Source organism: Cygnus olor, chromosome 11, assembly GCF_009769625.2.
Source record: "Cygnus olor isolate bCygOlo1 chromosome 11, bCygOlo1.pri.v2, whole genome shotgun sequence".
Taxonomy (NCBI): Eukaryota; Metazoa; Chordata; class Aves; order Anseriformes; family Anatidae; genus Cygnus; species Cygnus olor.
Genome location: NC_049179.1, coordinates 621,173 through 642,303, shown reverse-complemented (window position 1 = coordinate 642,303; position 21,131 = coordinate 621,173). Strand labels below are relative to the sequence as shown.

The following is a 21,131-nucleotide window of genomic DNA, read 5'->3' as shown; positions in this document are numbered from 1 at the left end:
CTAGATTTTGTAGCATCGCACCTCAGTAGAACATCCTGCTGCTGCCAAAAGATGCACCACAGCACTTGCGTATACAAGAACATGGGTGTCACTGAAAAATTCCTTTGTTATTAAAGCCCACCTACAACTAGTGGTTGCTTTTGGTATTGGATTATCCCTTTTGCAATCGGTCTTGGATCATTTGACAACAGCTGTTGAAGTGGGGGTAAAAGAATGGAATATTTTAAACAAGTCAAAGCAGTTTTAGCAAACGACTTTGAATAAATTGTTTTTTTTCTGTATAATGATTTAACATCCACTTCTGCACGTTTCGGCAATCAAGTTACTGACTGACAGGATTATTCATGTCAAGTCATTGGAAGTGTTCTAACGCACTTTTTGGAGCCACACAATTATTTTACAGAATTCCACTGCTGCTTAGATTTGTGAAGGTTTCTGTATTTCTTCCGTTCTTCCTTTGCACAAAGAATGAACAAATGATAGCAGCGTGCCTTCAAGAAGAAATCACCTGTGCACAGATACACAACCAACCCTACCAAAAATGCCTGAAACATAAGAACTCAGTTTATCATACTTTTAGCAAGAACACAAGGCCACAGAATAAACTAAAAAAAAAACTGTTTTATTGTGACATTTATGACATTGAACCCTTGTTGATATGAATGACTATGGGTACTCTTAACACATTACATAATGTCATGGTGTAGGATGGCACTGATTGTCATCTGACTTTTGAGAATGTTTAATGGTCCCTACTGACCTCAGTGCATTTTGGCAAGTCACAGAAACTTTATCATCAGGTTTGTGTATACAGTTAACAAGTAGTTGGTCTTATAAGCACCATTACAAACCCTCACATTAAGGGTATTATTAATCTAGTTTACAAATGCTTCATTGATAAAAATAGCATGATTACAGTATACACACACTTAATTTACATGTAATGTATTATAGGCATAACTGAGATAAACTACTGAGCTAACTTTGGTTGATTGAAGTATTTAGACTGAATAATGGCAATTTTGGCTTCTAAGTTGTGTAAATATTACAGTGCATTTATAAATCTAGGTTGAAAATTTACTAGCACCAAATGGATATCATAAATGGCTGACCTAGTAAGTTGTAGTTGGAGAAGCGAAGTTTAAGAATTACAAAAATAGAGCTGTCCATCAGTTGAAAGCACATTCTTGTACCTCTGCTGAAATGATGATGTGTCTCAGCATCAGTGGCCAACTTCCAATGGTTAAAGTCCCAGTTTTCAAGATTCAACATATCAAGGTAGCTCAGCTACAGTTAAAAGCCTGAGAAAGTGGTTGTTTTGAGCTAGGGTATTCATCCTGTACCTTGTTTATGTAATAGTATAATAGTGCTCGTTCATACAAATGTACTCATGTAAGATTGTACCTATGATATGGAGAATCTGATTGGGAGGAATATTCAGTCCTACCTATCTATCTTTGGTTTAATTATTTGGTCTTTGGTTGATGAATTAATGAAGCGATATCTGAATTTTCATTTTCAGATTATCTCCCAGCTCACCACTGAGGTAGTCTTTGTCATGTTTCTCTTCAAGCTGGTTAAGTTCCTTCTTTTTATAGAGTGGAATACTACTGATTTGTAATGAATAGTTTCCAGGCACTGGCTTCTTCTTTGTGAAATGAAGGTAACTTATCCCGTCCTTCTTATTGATTCTAAAGAAACCATCTTCGTTTCCGGAGTCAATTAAATATCGGTTATGGTTTGTCAGTGTTGTGAGGGCAGGAAGCAGTTTCAGGATGCGATCTTTGTTACTGAGCTCGGAGATGTTGATAGAAAAGACTGCTGCTTTCTCAATATCCCAGCTGGCGAGGCTGATCGGGGGCTCCAGCTCTTGCTGATCCTGCACAAGAACAAACAATGTTAGTCGGCTTTGTCAATGTTTCACAGGCGCCTGTGTGCGTAGTTCTTACCCAGCGCATCCATTACTAATGAAATACCTTTTAAAAGGACATTCTGTAACATCACCTGTCTAAACCACTCTTGGGGTCTTAGGAGTTGTCAGAAAAAAGTACAGTCAAGTGTCCACTCTCCACGGCAAAAGCACTCTCCTGCCTTCCCGTGAGAGAGCCACTCGCTGAGCACTTAATGGAAACGGCTCGCTGGCTCCCAAATCCCCTGTATTCACGTGTGGAAAAGCAAGCTCTTCGGCATATGCACACGAGCAGAGTACACACGACTGCTCAGGGTAGTGATGGTGTGACGTCATTTTACAAGAGTGTGCAGAGTCTCTTGGTTATATTTTGAATGGAACGCACTCATTTGCACACACAGACACATACTTTTACCTACACAGTTGAGACCTGCCATGACCTGCTGCTTCTCTGGCCAGATCAGGGCAGGTCCCGTCACCTTTAACGTCATTGTCACCATAGAAAGGATGAAGAACTGGGACGTCCAATGACTGTGAACACTTCTGCAAGCTGTTTACTGTTTGTAAAGTCGAAGTATAATTAGTGTGACCAAGGTTTAAGTCTACTGACCTGAGTGGGACACTGCACTGGATGACTCAAGCAGAAATTTCTGACCTTATATTACAAGAAGTTAAAATAAGCCAACGTGGCACTCCTTAGGTAATGGAGCAGGGAGTTTTGCTCAAGAGAGACTACAGTAACATGACACATTGTAGGATCATGCTTCTGCCACAACTTCTGTGCTCACACTGGGAGGGGTGGTGCTGGGAGCAGGCAGACTTTTGGACAAGTGTAGGGCAAGCCCAGCTGAAGAACAAACAGCATTACAACCACCTCCGCCACGTTGTTTCACTGCTGTGATCAATTCAGAACAAACCCCAGCAGAGGGAGTTTGGTGAAGGATTTACTTTACTTTAATCCCATTTTGAGAAATGTTTTCTCAGAACTAAAGAAAAATATCTCCCTACAGGATGAATGAAAAAGGGTGCCTGTTCTTCATATAAAGGCAACACATGTCCCTTGTCACACAGCAGACTAGTCTTCACCCAGATATAAATGTGGGCATTGAAACCACTCACTAACTTTTGGTTGATAAGAAAACAATGACAACAGCTAGGAAGGAGTGGAGCTGGATCAGCACAATAGATTTTAAGCATTTCACTGATAAACAGTTACCCACTCAGAGGCAAATGGAAACCTGCCACTGTCCCCAGTGACTTCCTAGTGATGGCAGCTGAAGCTCAGCCTCCTGTCCTTCCAGTGGGGCCAGCAGCGAGCACCACGAGTGACCCCGCTGACAGCTTCATTCGCAGGCTGGCAGCCCAGCCTGAATGACTGCAAGGGTGTGGACAAGCCCCAGGAAGGCCTGCGGTCACAGGTCCTGCTAGGTGGGGTCCTCACCCTGACCAACAGTGCTGCCTTCCTCACCACAAGGTCACACAAATCTTTTACCTATCTGCCATCCTCTGACATCAAGAGCCTGCTTTGCTGGGGAGTGCTCTATAGATAGCTGGGTGGGTTGTTTTACTGTTTGATGTGACAGGTAAAGGTGAGGGTTGCAGAAGATGACCTTAGCCTAGCGACAGTGAACAACTTCAGAACCTGCCCCCCCCAGACACCTGTAATCCAAAACCAGCTCTTCGGTCTACTTTGGGGTATAATTTTTTCTTGTGGGATTGTTTCTTGGCCCACGTCCTTCTAAGATTGCCTTTCACAAGATAACACCAAACCCCTTCCCCCTGAAAAGGGTCGATTACCTCTGCTTCATTTGCAGTTTCATTAGTGCTTCTGCGCTTCCTTCCTCTCTTGGGATAGCCATTGATTTTACATTCATAGCAAGCTTCAGGAGAGAGCGAGTTGTCATCTACTTCTCCACTGAGTGAAAGCTCTTGTCCTTGACCTTTGCCTAGCCCCACTCCAGAAACACAGTGTCTGAGGAAGGAAGAAATCCAAAATTAATTCCAGTGACAGACATATCTTATCAAAAGCTAAATTTGGGGACTGTGAATACAAATAATAAGCAATTATGTTGCACTCATTTCCCAGAAAAATTTTCTGCTGAATTCAACAGGCAAAATTCTCACTGAATTACAGTGCAATCGCCTCTTTGATTTCAAGATTCTGTCTCCAAGAGGCTTTGCCTAAGAGAGACCTGCCAATATTAAACAGTTTTAAAAACTCAGGTTCTGAGAAGTTTTTAGTTATTTCTGTCATCCAACCTGAAACGCATTAAAAGAGACCAATTTTCAGGAAGTGCTAAAAAATCTGAGAATTGGGGTCTTCCATAATGTAGGCCAACTGAGTATCCCAAACTTTTAGTCACCTCTAAAATTTAAGCCACAATCTTTCTGCTTTCCATTTGAGTGCTTGGTCCTACATGATGCACAGCCCTAACACTCCCACTGGGGCAAGTGAAAATTGGTTTCCTACATAACGGAGACATTTATTTAAAAAATAATTAATATGGAACACAGATAAGAATATGGAACATGCAGGAACATAAGAGCATACAAAATTGTTGTTCCAACCAGTGGGTGAAACCTCCTGTATAATATCATTTGTCTTTGGATTTGGAGGGGGATGGGGTGGGCTTGTTTGTTTTTAAAGAGACAAGTGTACACCACAAATCATGGTGAGAAGTGTGAGCTTCCAAGGGGCAAGCTCAGGTAGCTTGGCTAGCTGCTGGGGTATGCAGGAGAGAGGTGAAAACAGTAGCTTAAAAGAGATTATTGAACTTTGTGAGAAATTTTCTTAAACACTAAACCCATACAGCTCCCTTCTCTCTGTTAGCTCTCCCCTCCCCCATCTCCAAAACAGGCAGGTGGATCCATCTCCTGAGCACCTCCACAACCCTGTCCACCTTTCAGTGGTGACAACCCGCTGGTTCTGCTGCGCCACACTACAGAGAAGGGAGCGAGTTATGTCCCCTTTATGTCTGTTAGGTTAAAATGAGAATCCCTTACCCTTGTCCTATTCTGAAGTAACCAGGTGGACATCCACAGACATAGCCACCTTCAGTATTTGAACAACCATAACTGCATGGGGCTTGTGCAGAACCGCATTCATTGATATCTTGGCAACCTCCACTAAACTGTTCATACTGAAATCCGGTAGGGCACATACATTTATAGCTTCCCAAAGTATTGTGGCAAGATGCTCCTCCACAAATGTGTGCACTGAGACATTCATTTTCATCTGGAAAGGAAGCAGAACATACCATGTTAACTGTTACTCAGGCCCAGCCCAAGCTACCCCTTCAGAAAGGCTGTCCCCGACTTGCTAAACCTGCTGCCCTGTGAGACGTGCAGAAAGGAGGGAGGACGGGGCTCGGCCTCTCCCTGACTACGGCCACACAACCCAGCGGCTGGGCTGCTCTAGATGCTTCATGCCATGTCAGTTGGTGCTGAGCAGAGAAGCAGAGGAGGGAACTTTTTTGTTCCAGAAACAATTGAGAAGGATAAAACTTCGTACAGCTGACAATCTGGTCTAGTAATCACATGTTGATAATTCTATTCAGCATTAAAGGAAAGAGTAGGGAATTGGGCTCTGACACCTTTTCCAGGCACTGAAAATCCCTTCCTACACGCAGTTAAGTATGAGGTACAGGTAAGGCGCAGGAACTAGTAGTAAAGTAAAAATAAAAGCAGCTGAAGATACAAAGGACTGCCACACTGAGACAACGCTTTTCCAAACTTCCCAAGTGTGGCACTGTAGGAGTTTGAGGTCGGCTCAGGCTTGCTTACTGTAAATGGATGATTTGTTAAATGCAGTTGGTCTGAATGTTTTCTCTGATGTGGCAAAATCGCTTTGAAATGTTCTGAATGCTATTGTTCTCCATTTTTTGTGATAAAGCAGCTGCACATGCTTGTGTCCGTGTGCACATGCATAAGAAATGTCATCTGGACACTGCATAAATAAAAACATCAAGCCCAGAGCAGCATCACTGACCTGAACATCCACATGAGATGGAAGTACTAATTCAGAGCATCACTGTCTCTTCCCAAACAATGTGGCTGTTCTTTCTTTGTTTAAAAGCAGTGCCTTTACTTTTTGCAGTGTGATTTATGGCATGGTGCACTACAGAATTGCCTGGGCAGGGAATGCAGTCACACACAGCAGAAGGCATGGGAGGAACCAAAGCATTCTTCAGTGATTATCTAAGTATGTGTTGCAGCAACATCAGAAGTCCCTGAATACTTTATTAAATAAGTTTAAAAAGACACAAACTGTTTGCAGAAGTGGGATTGTCAAGTAATAGGAAAGAAGTGTCACAGAAAAACCTATTACGTGAATTCTGCCCCTGTGATATGCACAGGAGATCTTGATAAGTGTTTTAAGCACATATGATTACAGACATTATGATTTGAACATGTGGAGAACTCAATATATTACAACCTGGGGCTGCATTCTTTGTCACCAAAGCCCAGAGGAGCTTTGGCATTAAGTTAGAGTGATGTCTCAGTATCATACCTAACACAGCTGAATTCATGGCAATTAAGTCAACACCATAAGCACTTGTTTGTGCCACAGAGTGTTGCTGCACCAAGACAAGACATACTCTGCCTTGCTCCACAACAGCTGGAGTGTGGACACTACCAACTCTAGTTCCTGTATTTTGGGTGATCAGTGGAAGAAAAAAAACACGTAAAAAGGAAAAAAATGTATGGGAGCCTTGGACTCTATGCGAGCTGTGCCATCAGGTGCCAGCCTTGCTCTCTGGTGCTCTGCACTCCAACACATGCGGCTCTGTCATGCTCAGCTCCGGCAGGAAGGAGAGGTGCCATGAGCACACAAGGAAACCAAACCTCCTGCCCTGCAGTGCTGGGTTTCTGCCTGGACTGCCCCGTGTCCAAGAAGGTGGAAGTGCCAGCCAAGTCTGTCCCCAGTTGTGGCACCCAACCTAGCTTTCCCTAGTGAAGTCTGGTGATTAGTGTATGTTGCACAGAGGTTGAAGCCTTTCTGTCTTTCGGGCATACCTTTGCATTTTGAAACTGATAATCCTTGTATGAAATCTAAACAGTAGTCAATAGTCTCAAAAAAAAAAACAAAACAGAATAAAAGTGTTGGCCTGGTCTGGAAACCACGCTGGAAATGCACGTAGTTAAATGCTATCACCCAGGAAGACTTGGAAACAGCAAAGATGACTTGCAAAACTAAAGAGCTGCACTTTTTCACATTCCACAATGTCCTCCCCAACAGTCAGAATTAGTAGTACTAAAAATGCAGGTTCTTTATTACAGGCTTGTTTGATTTTTTTTTCTCATGACAATTATTAGATTCTAATTTAACCCTAAGCTCTGCTAATTTAATTATTATTCAAGGCCACCCTAAGTTTGTGCTCCCCCCTTGTTCTCTTGTACGTAACAGGCATTAAGTGCTGGAGCACAAGCTAGCAAACATCACAGCAAGGGCTGCATAAAATGTTAGGAATTTTAGTAAGCATAATGAGAAGCAGAGACCTCCCTAGAGCACCACAGTGCTAACAAGCTACGGCATTTTTATGTTTCTGAAAGCAAAGAAAGCCAAGCAAAGAGTTACGGAGCTCTTTGTTCTCAAAGAGGTCAAACACATCTCCAGCTACCTATACAAGACGAGCTTGTATGAGGCCCATTCAATGCCCTACTGCCCTTCACATGCTGCTAACAAAGGTAACACGCATTTCTATGTATGAATTTTAAAAAGTGACTTGCCAACACATTGGTTCCATTGGTAATGCTGGAGATATCCTTGCGGACAGCTACACCTGTATCCTCCAATTATATTTTGGCAGCCATGCTGACACCGGTGGTTTCCATCGCATTCATCAACATCTAAAAAGGTGAGATACACTCTGAATTCTGGGAGAAAAGCTCAAATTATTCTATATTTGAAAAGTATGTTAAACATAAAATCGTATATATGTATAAGTAAATTCCAGGGTCTTCCAAAACCCTGACCAGCACGGGAACCCACTTCAGGCCTTTCAGGTTTGGGTTTCTGGCTCCACATGAAGTAAATTAGGGCAGAAAACCACCCAAAGATTAAATTCAGCCACAATTTTCATAGCTACTGCATTCTGCTGTTGAGCAGAGAGAAGAAAGCCATTTATATGTGAGGCCAACAAGGCCTTCCTAAGGGTCCTAATCTCCACAGCAAAGAATTCCTTGCTTTCCCCTAAGCAAACCCAGGAATCCCAGGATATCTTTTTTCAAAACAAACAAAACCCTGTTCCTGTAAAAGGCTCTAGGGACCCAGAGGAATAAAGTCGTCAGCCCTTGAACTCTTCTCAGCAGGTCACCTTGGAGATGCAAGACTTCCTGTCCTTGGTGAGCCCCTCAGAAATCCAGGCAGGATTCAACAGAAGTTCACTGAACTTATGGTTCTTAAACTAAAACATTCCAGACTAAATTGAAGTCTCCTCAGAAGATATCAGCTCTCTAGCGTCCTGCAATATATCTATTTATTCAGGCCCATTAAGGGAAATTGTTGTAAACTTCTATACCCCACCCTCTCTTCAGTCTGCACATGCTTACCCCGTAGGTTTTGGTGCTTACTCTGTATGTCCCTCCTTGGATAACAGTAGGATGAAAGAAGATGAAGGAAAACAAGACGAGACCAAGTTAAATGCACCACGTGTTGTACCTACCTTCACAGCTAAGCCCAGTTTGATCTAGTGAGAAGCCACGTTGACATTCGCAAACAAAACTTCCTGGTGTATTCTGGCAAATACCCTTCGCCCCACACAGGTTGATTTCAGTAGCACATTCATTATTATCTGAAGGAAAACAAAGCCTAAGTGTTACTTTGACATGAGACATTTCCACAGACCTAATGTGTAACTGTTTAAAGGAGGACTGCAGAAACATACACGTTTCACGCTTATTTTTTAAGGGAGCCCCAACGCGATGTCTAATGTGGGCCTGCAATGAACTACAGGAAAAGAACTGATTTTTTATTTTTATTGCTCCTTGGGTAAGAAAGGGTAAGGCAAAAATTACAAATCAGTGGTCTTACTGTCTAGTTCCCGCAAGTGCAAAATTCAAAGACATGGTTTATGAAAACAAGGGAAGGTAGGGAGGACCTCCACCTCTGTTCTGTCGGCCTGGGATCAGAATCTGGCCTATGTTTCCATTTGGTTTCCCAGGAAGCTTATTTTGCCTTCTTGCTACTTTGCTTCTGGAAAAAGAAACAGTAAGAAATCCCAAATCTGTGTCTACATTCTCACATCACTTACCAATGCAGGCTGTATGGTGCTGAGTGAATCCAGGAGGACATTTACAAGTAAAACCCCCAATAGTGTTGACGCAAAGGAACTGGCAGTTGTGCTGCTTTGTAGCACATTCATCAAGATCTAAAAAACAAGCAAATATCTTTCATTTATGTTCCCTGGCAAGGATGTGACAGTTCAGTTGGACTTAGAAGAGACTGCAAATAAATAAAGTATCAAATAAAGGCTTTTGAATCCACACGTCACTTTTCATGCTGGCTTCCAGTACCTCTTACACGGAACCCCACATGTTATGATGGGACTTCAGAGCTATACTAATGTCTGCGATAATGCAGGACTACAGACACCACTCTCATCTGTCTGAAAGGTGCTATTATATAATAAATGCCTGCTCTAGATACAGTCAGCAAATGCAAAGTCACTGTCTTCATCAAAAGCAGTGGCAGATTGCAAAATGGTATTGCACTGAAGCATGCTATAACTCCAAAAGAAATATTTAAATACTAATTACAAAGTATACTGTCATTTCCCACGCCACGTTTAGAATTGCTGCTCAAACTTGTGTGGTTTCAGTCAGAGCTTTGGTAACAAGATACAGAAATAAATGAAAATATAATGAGCATTTCAAATTCTCTCCTGTAACATTGTCCCTTATTCAGCGTGCTGCTGAGGTGGTTGGCTAAAACTCTGTTGATGCTGGACAATGCACTGCAAACTACATCCATCTTTGAATTACAGATCATTACAGCTACTATAATTAGCAGTCATAAAGATATATTTATCATCAAACAACATGGCTTAAATCAATATGCTTACCAACATAAGACCAATCATTTATACCATTGGTTCAGAAGTCTTTAAAGACTGGCTACTACCAACCTGCAGAATGCCTGTGGTTCCAATGTTCATCCAAATTAACAGAGTTACCTGAAACACCAGCTCCATTCTGCACAAGCTATTTACACCATTTAAATGTTATTGGATTGGTATGAATTTCTGCAGGTTTTTTGTTTGTTTGTTTTTTATATACCTTTGCAGCTCCTCCCATCTTCTTGAAGGATATACCCTTTCGGACATGAACACTGGAAGCTCCCCTCTGTGTTTTTGCAGATGAAATTGCAAGGTTTGGGGGACTCGTTACATTCATTCAGATCTAAAATAAGCAAAAACAGATATCTCCACTGTGACAAACAACATTTGTGATGCTTTTTAAAATGCTCCAAACCTCATAAGGGATGACATTTTAATTTCCTCATTTTTTCAAAGGTTTTGTATTTCCTTCCACAAGCCATGCCTTGTATATATAAAATTTATATAGAGAGAGCATAATAAATTTTATATACATACCACATAATGAAAAACCCACCTATGCAAAGAGTGCCAGTTATGTCTGTAGTGTAGCCCAGGTTGCAATGACAACGGTAAGATCCCCTTTCATTGATGCATTCCCCATTACGACAGACATCATGAATAACCTTGCACTCATCAATATCTGCAGTTAAATGAAGGTTAGTTCACAAGAGAACATCATGAAGAGCTGATTTTGTAAAGTTCTAGTAGATTCTTGCAATCTGACATTAAAAAGACCCTACATAAAAAAAAAAACAAAACCCTACATAAAATAATGAAATATTGCCCAGATTAAGGAGAAATATTAAGTAGAAAAATATGGAATGGATCATTAATCTAAATTTCAAGTACAATGAACAAGCTTTAAGTGTAAGCAAACAACTGGAATTGATCTATATTAGCCTCCATAAATCAAACATCACTTTGCTTATGTGTACACAAGTAGTTCTTAATCTGTACCTACAGCACAAACGTGAGCATGCAAACTCCCATTTGAGTGTGTGTCAATCAATGTTTAACTATGCAAAAAGCAAGATTTTCTAATTTACTACTCAATAAATTGCATAAGACGGTGTTTAATAGGTAAGTTGGTACCTGCTCCATTAGACATATATCCTCGACCATGAGGACAAAGCTTCTTAAAGGCCACAGTGCCTGGGAAGGGGCAGACCTCGCAGTTTGGCCCCCAGCCTCGGCCACCATCACAGCAGCATTCAGACTTGGTGACAGAGTTCCTGTTGCTTGATCCGATTTGACACATACTTTGTAAGACTTCAGTGAAGCAGTAGCCTTCCCTGTTGTCTGGAAGACAAATTATGCATCACAGAGAATCCTAATGGTGATGACCTCCATAGGGTCATGAGATATTAGGAATTTAGTTAGAAATATAAAAGAAAGGGCATACTTCACCCTGGGACTGTGGAACTGAGAGTGAAAGACTACCAGCAGAAAGAAAGAGAGCACGATGTCTAAGGAAAACAAAGAAGACAGGAAATTTAGCAAAAGGTGGAAGACAAGTTACATTATGCTCATAAAAGGTAAGTTTGTCTGATCCCAGACAAGAAGGACTGGCTGAAAATCAGCACCAAAGAAAAGGCAGAGCAATTCCAAGCTGACTGACACCACCGAACAGTCAGCTTGCACAGCAAGGCAACCCAACCTGACTAATCAAAGCAGTTAGCAGGGGAAGAAGGAAGTTGCAGGAGGACACCTACTTAAAAAGACCCCTTCTAGAAGGAATGTAAATTCAAACGCATGTTTATTAACTGTTACATTTCTAAGTATAAGCTCCTGAGTACTTCCACAAAATGTAGTAACTCATTAAGCTGTGAAACAGCCTCAACTGGGGGCCGCCTCTGAGTGCCAAAAAAAAACAACCAACAACCACAGATAAAGTGACTCCCAGAAAACAGAATTTCTGCTATCAAAGTGATTGTTCATTAGGGTGTTACTGTTAGACTTACCGAGGCATTCTTTCTGGCTGTCACTGACAGTGAATCCCTCATTGCATTCACATCTGTAACCTCCCACTGTGTTTACACACCGGCCATTCTCACAGATCCCAGGTTTGGTCTGACATTCATTCTCATCTGTTTTCAAAATGATATGAGAAAAATCATGTCTATTACTGGATTGAAGCAGGTTAGAGAAGTTTATATGGAATTTTTAAGCTGGGCATTCTGCATTGTTAAACTTGCATAAATATTATTTTTTTAAATAAAAATTCTCTTCATTTAATTTTCAGAGGAAAGAGAGATGACCAGCTCACAATATTATATATTTTGTTACTAAATTTTCTCTGCAACATACTCCTCACTGGTTTTCAAAACTGTTCACAGTTATAGCTGCACTTCTTAATGCTATCCAGTTTTAAAATAATTCAGGACCTACACTCATTCTTATTAACAGAGATAAATGAGCTCACAGCAGTGGGCCCAATTCTCTGCTTTCTTCACTAAGAGCAATTCATCAACAGCAGTACAAACAGATTGTAAAGACAGCCACATCCAGATTTTCTACTTATTGCCCAGATGTGTGAACACCTGAACAGCAAAGGGGTGTGTATACAGCACTGGTGGATCCACTACGCAAGTAGTTTCATAATTCTTCTCTTGGGTTCTTTAATACTTTGTTAAATTCAAAATCATCCGCTCTGCTGAGGAACTGTATGTATCAAGAGCTTCAACGCTTCACACTTACCTATACAGCCTTCCCCATCTGGTCTACGCTGATAACCTGGTCCACAGATACACATATAGGTACCTATTAGGTTTTTGCACTCCATCTGTTTTGAGTCACAGTCGTGAATGCCTTCTTCACACTCATCCTGATCTAAAATACAAGGTTTAGACTTTATTGTATAAAGAGATGCTCTTGAAAATTCACAATAGTAAATACTGACTTTGGAATTTTAATTCTAATCAAATTCTACACACACTTTTATTATGCTAAACTATATCCAAGATGTAGTATAGAGCAAATTCAGTTCTCCCACACGCCCTTTTTACTGGGGCAAGGCAAATCCGTATCATCTGAAGTGACCTCACTTTATGTAGATGTGTAAGTTTTCAGGCAGGATAGGGCTGATACAATCAACCGTGTAATGCAAACTGCAAGCCATAGAACTTCATCCCAAATTCCTTCTGACTCAGTTAGTTCCTGGGATTAAAACTCTGTACCACTACTGCGGTGAGTCAGAGCCCTACCCCTGCAGGAACTTGAAATCATTATCTTGTAACTGTGAGAATCTGGTAGGAGTTTTACCTCTGCACATTCTCCGGTCCTCTCGCAGAACATACCCTGCGGGGCACTTGCACTCGTAGGATCCGTAAGTGTTCACACAGCGGAAAGCACAGAGCAGAGGGTTCTGAATGCACTCGTTGACATCTAGATTCAGAGCAGCAAAGGCCATATGAAGTGAAAACATGCTTTCACAATACGCAGCAGACTTGAACACGTAGGTTTTATTTACTGGCAATACCACAGAACTCAGTTTAGCAAGGGCTAAATTTTCATTGTTGAGGACCCACATTTCTACTCATTTCTGTATAGAACAAGGCACCAGACATGCTAGGATGTTTAAAAGCTACCTGAAGTTTCAGTATCTTCAATAGCAAGCAGCCAATAGAAATAATTTTCAGATCTATGCTGCCAAAATACCATCTAACTTAAAATTGCATCTTTTCCACTTCTAGGCTCAATTTTTATGACTGGTTATTTTTAAATTCTTGTTTCACTATTTCACATTCTTCATACACTGAATTCCATAAAACAATATTCTCACTAGAAACATGATTTTGAAGTGCATTTACATATGCTCTGGGCTACTATAGTAATTACTGCTACATAATGATGTTTATGCACTTGCTAACTCCTCTGCAATTTGAGCTTTGAACCAAATTCCACGGGGAAGTGAATGAAGCTCTAACTGTATATAAAACTAACATGAGCTGACATAAAGATAGAAGCATTCTTTTGTATGAGCTTGCAAACAACTAGATTGTGGCAGATAATTTAAGAACAGCAGTGTCAGGTCAGATGACAGTGTCAGAATGTCCTAGGACATTCTTCTCTCTGACTATAATGGGAGGGGAAGAGTATTGAAAATAAAACTCATACCATGTATGCAGAGATCTTTCCCCTGATACAGCCTCTCAGTTTAAGGACTTCCACAGCCAAAAGCCACATCCAAACTATCAAGCTGAATTTCCACTGATGGATTACCACACAAATTTATGCAAACTCTTTCAGGATCAATTTATACTTGTGGCTTCACTAATGCTCTGCAGCAAAGAGTTCCACTACTTAAATAAGTACTATGCATATAAAAATGCTTGCTTTGGTTTGTCTAACACGTTCCTTCTAGTTCTGGTACCTTCACCAGTTGTGGCTTTATAAATACAAATAATTTAATCACATTTACCACACTGAAATATTCTAGTCTAACTGATTTTCTGTGTGCTCCTTCTATAACCCCGATCTTCCTTATTCCTCCCTTCTTTGTGCACTTTCACTTTTTTATGTCTGAAATGAGAGACAAAAGCACAAAAAATATTCAGTGTAGGGGTACCATAGTAATTTTATATGGTACTGTGTTTACATTGTCTGTTTGCTCCCTTTCTTTCCGTAAAAAAAAAAAGAAGACAAAAACCAAACAAAAAACAACAACAACAAACAAGCAGTCCATTTTCTACTTTCACCTTTGCTTAACATTTCAGAAGTCACTGATAGTCTCTCTTCACTCAAGGGTCATCTGGGAGGTAAGCAAAAGCCATAGAGACAATAAACAGCGTTTCTGGGGACTGTTCTGGAGAGACCGTACTCTCAGATGCTCCTTTAGTAGATAACACCTGAAAGCCTGTTCACCCAATCTCCAATTAGACAAAGGTTCAGTTCAAGATGGGTACAGGAAGGAGGAACTTGCTTTCCCTTTTCAGATAAAGATGCACTGCTCCAAATGGCTGTATTTTACTTTTTAAGCTGCTTTACTCTCCTCAGTTGTTTCTGAAATCAGGAAACTGTTTCAGCACACAACTGCAATGACTGTCCTTAACATGTGGAAGTCTCACCTTCACACGTCATCATTGGTCCAGGCTCAAATCCATCAACACAGGTGCATTCAAAACCTCCCACTACATTCCTGCAAGTTCCATTTCCGCACGGATTTCCAACAGCACATTCATCAGTATCTGCAAGCAATTAAATCAAGGCAAGAATGCACAGTTATTCTCAAGTAAAAGGTATAAAACTCTGTCATCAATACACAACCAAAAAAACCCAAAATACAAAATCCAAGAACTCACTTAAGTTACAGCATTACAGTCACAGAATTCTAGCATAATTTGAGAACACTGGAGGTTTTCTTGGCCAAACCCCCATCCAGTGGAAGACCTACTTGGAACAGGTTGCACAGCCCCTGCCTAGTCAGGTTTTGAACATCAGCAGGGATGGAAACTCTACGTTAGAATAATATATCTCCGTTATGTCTTTAATGCCATACTTAGCAACTCAGCAGATTCTTTAAAATGGAAGATGAACCAGCTGTACTTACCCACACATTGAGTTTCCTGTAGGATGTAACCATATGGACATTCACAGCGGAAAGACCCGTCTGTGTTGATACACTGCCCAAATTTACAATTATCTGGATCAAGGCACTCATCCACATCTGAACCAGAAATACAAACAACACATTAGGAGCAGTTTACTTCATGTGGTTTTAGACTTCTCCCAAAGAACAATGTTGTTCTGGCAAGAAATATTCCTGAGATCACAACAAAAATACAAATATTTGAATTTTGATGTACTAGGATGAGAGCATAGAATTCAGTTTACAGGCTAGCTTTCAGAGCACAAAAAAGAAATTGATTCTAAACGTCATATAAAAAATTTGTCTGGGGGGGAGGGGGGGCATAGGGAGAGGAGTACATATGAAAAAATAGTGGTCATCCAGTGCTCCTTAAATGAAAATTTTTGCCAGTGAGGCTGAAATGTCTTGGGTGAGAACAGAATGTACTGATGGCATTTGGGAAACTGTGGTTTGTACTTCTGAAGCCTCTGAACAGGCTACCCATATTGTGTAAGAAAAGGCAGGTATGCTATGTGATCCATTCTCTACATCCCACCACAGAAGTTTCCTAGTAAATTTGCCCAGCTTAAATTAAAAAGCCAAAGGTTTTTTAACTCTAAAAGTTAAATTTCTGACATAGGACATATTCAGGCTTGAATTTAAAATTGGTATAAATAAATGAAAAGAATTATAGAAGTTTCCAAAAATTGTGTATTTGGAAATAGTTGCAGAGATATTATTCTCAATTGAAACTGAGAATAGCTTTTGGGTAGAAAATGTCATATTGATGCAACAACAGCATTAGCATCGTGCAGTTCAGGCACTTACCCAGTCTTGCATCACCAGGTCCAACAAGGATGCCAATTCCAAATGGACAAATCTGTCTGAATGCCTCTGTGGAAAGAAAAAAAAAATTCAAAGCATGTGATAAATTCTGTCTTGGAGATCAGCATTAGCCGTAAGCTATGCAATCACTCACACCAATTCATCCTTCTCATGCTCAGATCCAGAAATTTAGTATGTACAATTTAAAATGCATAATTTACTTTAGTCTTATATTCACGTGAAAACTATATGCTTACTTTACATTCCACCTGATCTCCAGTATGTATATATGTAAAATCCTGTGAATAATTAGCATTGTTCAACTTGCTTTAAGGAGTAAACTAACGCAATATTTCCACTTTAAAAGTATCAGTACCAGTGACTGCATTCGTTTTTATTGTAAACTGAAGATTTCCTACATTTTCTGAACAAAATACAATCTCATTTGTAGTCAGTAGTTAGCAGCAATAATCTTTTTTATACGTAGGCTAAGAGTATAATTTCTGGGTTCAGCTTAGAGTGAAGTTACCACCCAGTTTCTAAATCCACAAGGTTTTCTGTGCAGTTTTTGAAGATTTAAAGGTGATGTAAATCTTTAGAGAACGAGTCGTTCCCAATTTTTTGTTGCAGAAGGCATGTAGTTCCTTACCTGTGCAAAGCACCTAATATATTCTGGGCATTATAGTAAACAAGAAATCATACATTTCCACTCTTTTGGACCAAATTACAATGAGGGTTTTGTAATCACAAAGGCTCTTCAGATTCATAAACTCTACTTTCGGGCCTGACATGCACACACACACAAAAAACCAGGTCTTTCAAATTGAAATTAGCCTTCTACCTCTCTTCTCTAAACTGTATCTTGAGCACATGGACGGACGCATGATTGTAATTCAAATCATCTCAAAACACTGCTGAGCATCTATTCTCTACTAACCTTGCTCAGAACTCTTCACAAGATACAACTTTCCTTTGAAATTGCATTAGGCTGCGAAGAGGCTTACAGTTCAGCAATAAAATCCAATCTTAGCCACAACAGATGTTATATTTTCTTTAGCTGAAATACATTAGTGTACCTTTGCTGAGGTTGAACAAAACTGAGCTAAAATATTGGTGCACACTTGCACTGAAAATAACAAAGTGACTGGCATGCTGCTGCTCTCTGATTGGAAAACTTAGCCCTGTGCTACTCAAAACCCACCTATTGCCCAAGCCTTCAGAAAGAGACTCGTGTATGTGCTTGAGTTTACCAGCCTGTATTAGATGGCATGCAGTGGAGAACATGCAAAGATAACAAACAAGTACTTATTTAAAAAAACAAAAACAAAAGAAAACACAACCAATTGCAGTGTCCACAATATGCCTGGACATAAATTTCTCACACTCAGATATGTTAATGCCATTTCTCTTTTAAAAGATAAGAAAAATGCCCTTGATCTCATCATTTGAGAGCAGCCTGGACTGCAAAAAATGTTATGTGCTGACACTTCAAGGAAATGTTGTGATGTATATCATGGTTTTCCAGCTGACTGGTTCAAATGCTCCTGGGGCAACTGAATTAGATTTGCACAGGCATTACGCCTAGAAGGAATACTGCAACTGGCACATCTGATTTCTCTTTTCTTCCCTTGGTTTTTGTGTGGATTGTCTCCGAAACATCTACATGACATATTAATGAAATGAACTGTATTAATGTATTCCTGAAACTAGTAATGCTGTTAACCACATTTGTCAGTATGAATTAAAGTCCGTTCAGCAAATTGCACTACGATGGTACAAAGGCCTGCTGAGTTGTTTGATGCTTAGTTACTCACAGTCTTACAGAGGATACTCACAAAAGAAAGTATTTCTTTAGCAACAGTCCAGGAAGGCTTTCCTTCATAAGGGCCTCTGTTTTGTCATTCTCTGCTATTTTTGCAAGTCATTCACATTGAAAAGACTGCCAGACAGATCTTTTTTTAATAATAACATGAAGTCACAAAACGTAACATGGTGGTTCAGATGAGGAGCTAATTCTATTTTTATTATTATATTTTTTTAATTTAGATTTCATCTTTATGGCACCCCTTCCTGTACTTGTAATTAGATGAATTCCATTTGCATCTTGCAGGTATTTCCACATACAACCTACTACTTTCCTACTGCAGTATGTGACACCTCCAGAGCAAAATACTCACCACCTAATCATACTAACAAACTTATAAGGAAACATGGAATATGGTCAAGAGATGCTTTTTGAGACTGCAAAGGCATCTACCTTAGAGATAGCAATGGCAATTTTTAAGATTAAACACCTCTGGAAAAATATTTTTCTTAATTCCTTCTTATAAGAATCACAATCTTCTTTCAGTTCTGAAAGGCTATCATGATATTAAGGTCACCTAGTCAACAACGCACCATCTGCTTCCTCTGGGCAGAGTTCACAGGGATCTCCCCACCCTTGTCCTTTCAAGGCACAGCAACACTCTTGTTTGGAGTGGTTTCGGGACTTCGGCACAGAACATTTTCCATCTTCAAATTTGGTAAAGCAGTAACTCACTCTCAGATCTGCACAGAGAAAAACTTGTTGTTATGTGCAGTTAGTCTAACTTTGGCACAGTTTTCACTTAGAGGAGTCAGTTGCAAAATTACATGAGGTCCCCCTACAGCCGCCCAGCAAAGCACCCAAATTCCGTCTGAATTTAACAAGGACCATTATTGCCTCTGACAGGAGAAGCTCTGATGGGAACGCTCTGATGAGGGAGAGACTCCTTCCATCCCAGTAAAGGAAAGCTATGGGACAGAGTGTCCTATCTCAGTCAGGGAAAAGGAAAAGATTTTCTCATTTGCCCAGCAAAGATGGAAGGGCTGTACTTCCTTCCTATCTTCACTCCTCTTCGTAAAAACCAAACATTGACTTATTTATATTTCATTATGAGTAAGAATCACTTAAGTCAAAAGATTTGAGTAAACTTGCAATGATAATATTGTGTAGTGTTAAACTGAGGGGCAATGTACAATTGTGCTTTCCTTTCTCATTCTTCCCAGAGGTACACGCAACAAAGAAAACTGGCCCTGTGGCACTACATTTTACTCCTTTAAGCTGGGTAACAAGGATGCTGGAGTAGGGCTGAGATCACAGACCACAAGCATCCAGCAGGCAGAGAGCTGCCAGCTCCCTGGGTTGGCAGGGAAAAGCAACAGGCCAGTTGTGGAAGCAGCTGCTCATCCAGTTTTCTGGCTGCAGCATCAATGCTGGGCAGCGTCCAGACTTTACAAAAGTCCTAGGTAATGGGAAGTTTTAAACAAAAGTTTGTTTGGCCTGAGATACTTGAAAAAAACAGTCTTCTTCAGGGGATGGGGAGAAGCACGGTTCTTAAGGTTTGTTCACACAAGTATGCATTCTCCTCTAATATTCCATGTGAAACAATGGTCTATTTTTATAAAGAAGAAGATAAAGCTGCATTCTTTTTTGTGATTTTGTTTCTTGTTGTGTTTTTGGTTTTTAGTGGTTTCCCCTACCTGGACAGAACAATAACCTCGGGGTAAAGAAATCTCATTTATACAAGCTACAAAAACACAGCTAAAACAGCCATGCTACTTTCTTGAAGTTGAGGCAAGTACCCGTGCCAAACTGCATGGTGGTTTGGAGACCTGGATGAATGTTTACTGCAGGTTCCACAGACTCATTTAGCCCACTGTGAAGTGAAGAACTCACTATGGTGTCAATAAGCATCACTGTTAATGTGCCAAGCATAACTACAGAGGTCCTTATAAAGGTCTTACTCATCAGCGGTTACCAATGTGCACACTGTGTATAGGACATTTAATGATATATCTATTTAATCATTTCCAAAGTATTTAAAATAACTCACTCCCTAATTTGCTGTGCTTATTCTTTATCCACAGAATAAACTAACCCATGGCTTTTCATTACTAGATGTTCAGCTTTCAGCATTTAACCTGTCTCAGTGCCCAGGGTTTAGCCTCTGAACAGTGTATGTACTAATGCCTGAAGCCAAAAGGAGCTTCAGACTTTTTTAAGCAGATGAGTGCTTATCAGCCATGCCACACCGCTTGCATTGATCTTTTTTCCATCCACACGATTGTGTAGAGGAATAGTGTATAACGAATGCTATATAGAATTTGATAGAATTTGATAAGTGCTAAGAACAGCCTTATTCCTGGAAATGCTGCTTGTAGCACTGCACTGCAGTAGTCTCCTGTGTTCATGCTTCTACACCATGTCAAACATGTCACAGTCTATACAGAATCTAGGTAGCCTCAACATTTCTTCCAGGGGTGCAAGAAAGGGCTGCAGGGCAACATAATTTCCTCACTTAACCTGGTGCATTTAACATAATCTTCACCTCTTTTATTGCAATGTTCTCTTTGATGACAAACAGATGTTAGAGCAAGACAGAACCTGGCCACAGCTGAAGAATTATCATGTTTTTCTTGTGAAAAACACTGTTTGAGTCCAGAGCCTCCTTATTATATTAGAAACAGGCAGCTAACAAGGCTTTTATAAAACAGAAAACAAATTCTGAAATGCCAAAAAATAAGAATGAAATTACCTTGGCATCGCCTTCCTGTGGAAGACAACACAAAACCTTCTGGACACAAGCATTTGAAACTGCCTGGTGTGTTGCTGCATGTGCCCAGGGCACAAATTTCTGGCTGTTCCACACACTCATCAATGTCTGTAAGAAAAGTAATTACAGAGATGAGAAATAAAAATGTCTACACTGGC

At 40.3% G+C, this 21,131-nt stretch overlaps 1 protein-coding gene across 6 annotated transcripts in view; it reads right to left on the bottom strand.

Moving 5' to 3' along the window:
* Window positions 1–601: 601 nt before the first annotated feature.
* The window catches only part of FBN1 (fibrillin 1), a 156,514-nt gene continuing 135,984 nt past the window's right edge, over window positions 602–21,131 (bottom strand). For all 6 annotated transcript variants that reach the window (XM_040569672.1, XM_040569675.1, XM_040569674.1 and 3 more), the window contains 17 exons: window positions 20,956–21,081; window positions 18,797–18,946; window positions 16,403–16,468; window positions 15,557–15,673; window positions 15,075–15,194; window positions 13,270–13,392; window positions 12,706–12,837; window positions 11,970–12,095; window positions 11,101–11,307; window positions 10,523–10,648; window positions 10,187–10,309; window positions 9,163–9,279; window positions 8,575–8,703; window positions 7,640–7,759; window positions 4,913–5,144; window positions 3,707–3,881; window positions 602–1,879 (listed from right to left, as the gene is read on the bottom strand). In XM_040569672.1, coding sequence (XP_040425606.1) covers window positions 1,490–1,879; window positions 3,707–3,881; window positions 4,913–5,144; window positions 7,640–7,759; window positions 8,575–8,703; window positions 9,163–9,279; window positions 10,187–10,309; window positions 10,523–10,648; window positions 11,101–11,307; window positions 11,970–12,095; window positions 12,706–12,837; window positions 13,270–13,392; window positions 15,075–15,194; window positions 15,557–15,673; window positions 16,403–16,468; window positions 18,797–18,946; window positions 20,956–21,081 — 2,579 coding nt within the window. In that variant the 3' untranslated portion in view covers window positions 602–1,489. The remainder of the gene's footprint in view (window positions 1,880–3,706; window positions 3,882–4,912; window positions 5,145–7,639; window positions 7,760–8,574; window positions 8,704–9,162; window positions 9,280–10,186; window positions 10,310–10,522; window positions 10,649–11,100; window positions 11,308–11,969; window positions 12,096–12,705; window positions 12,838–13,269; window positions 13,393–15,074; window positions 15,195–15,556; window positions 15,674–16,402; window positions 16,469–18,796; window positions 18,947–20,955; window positions 21,082–21,131) is intronic.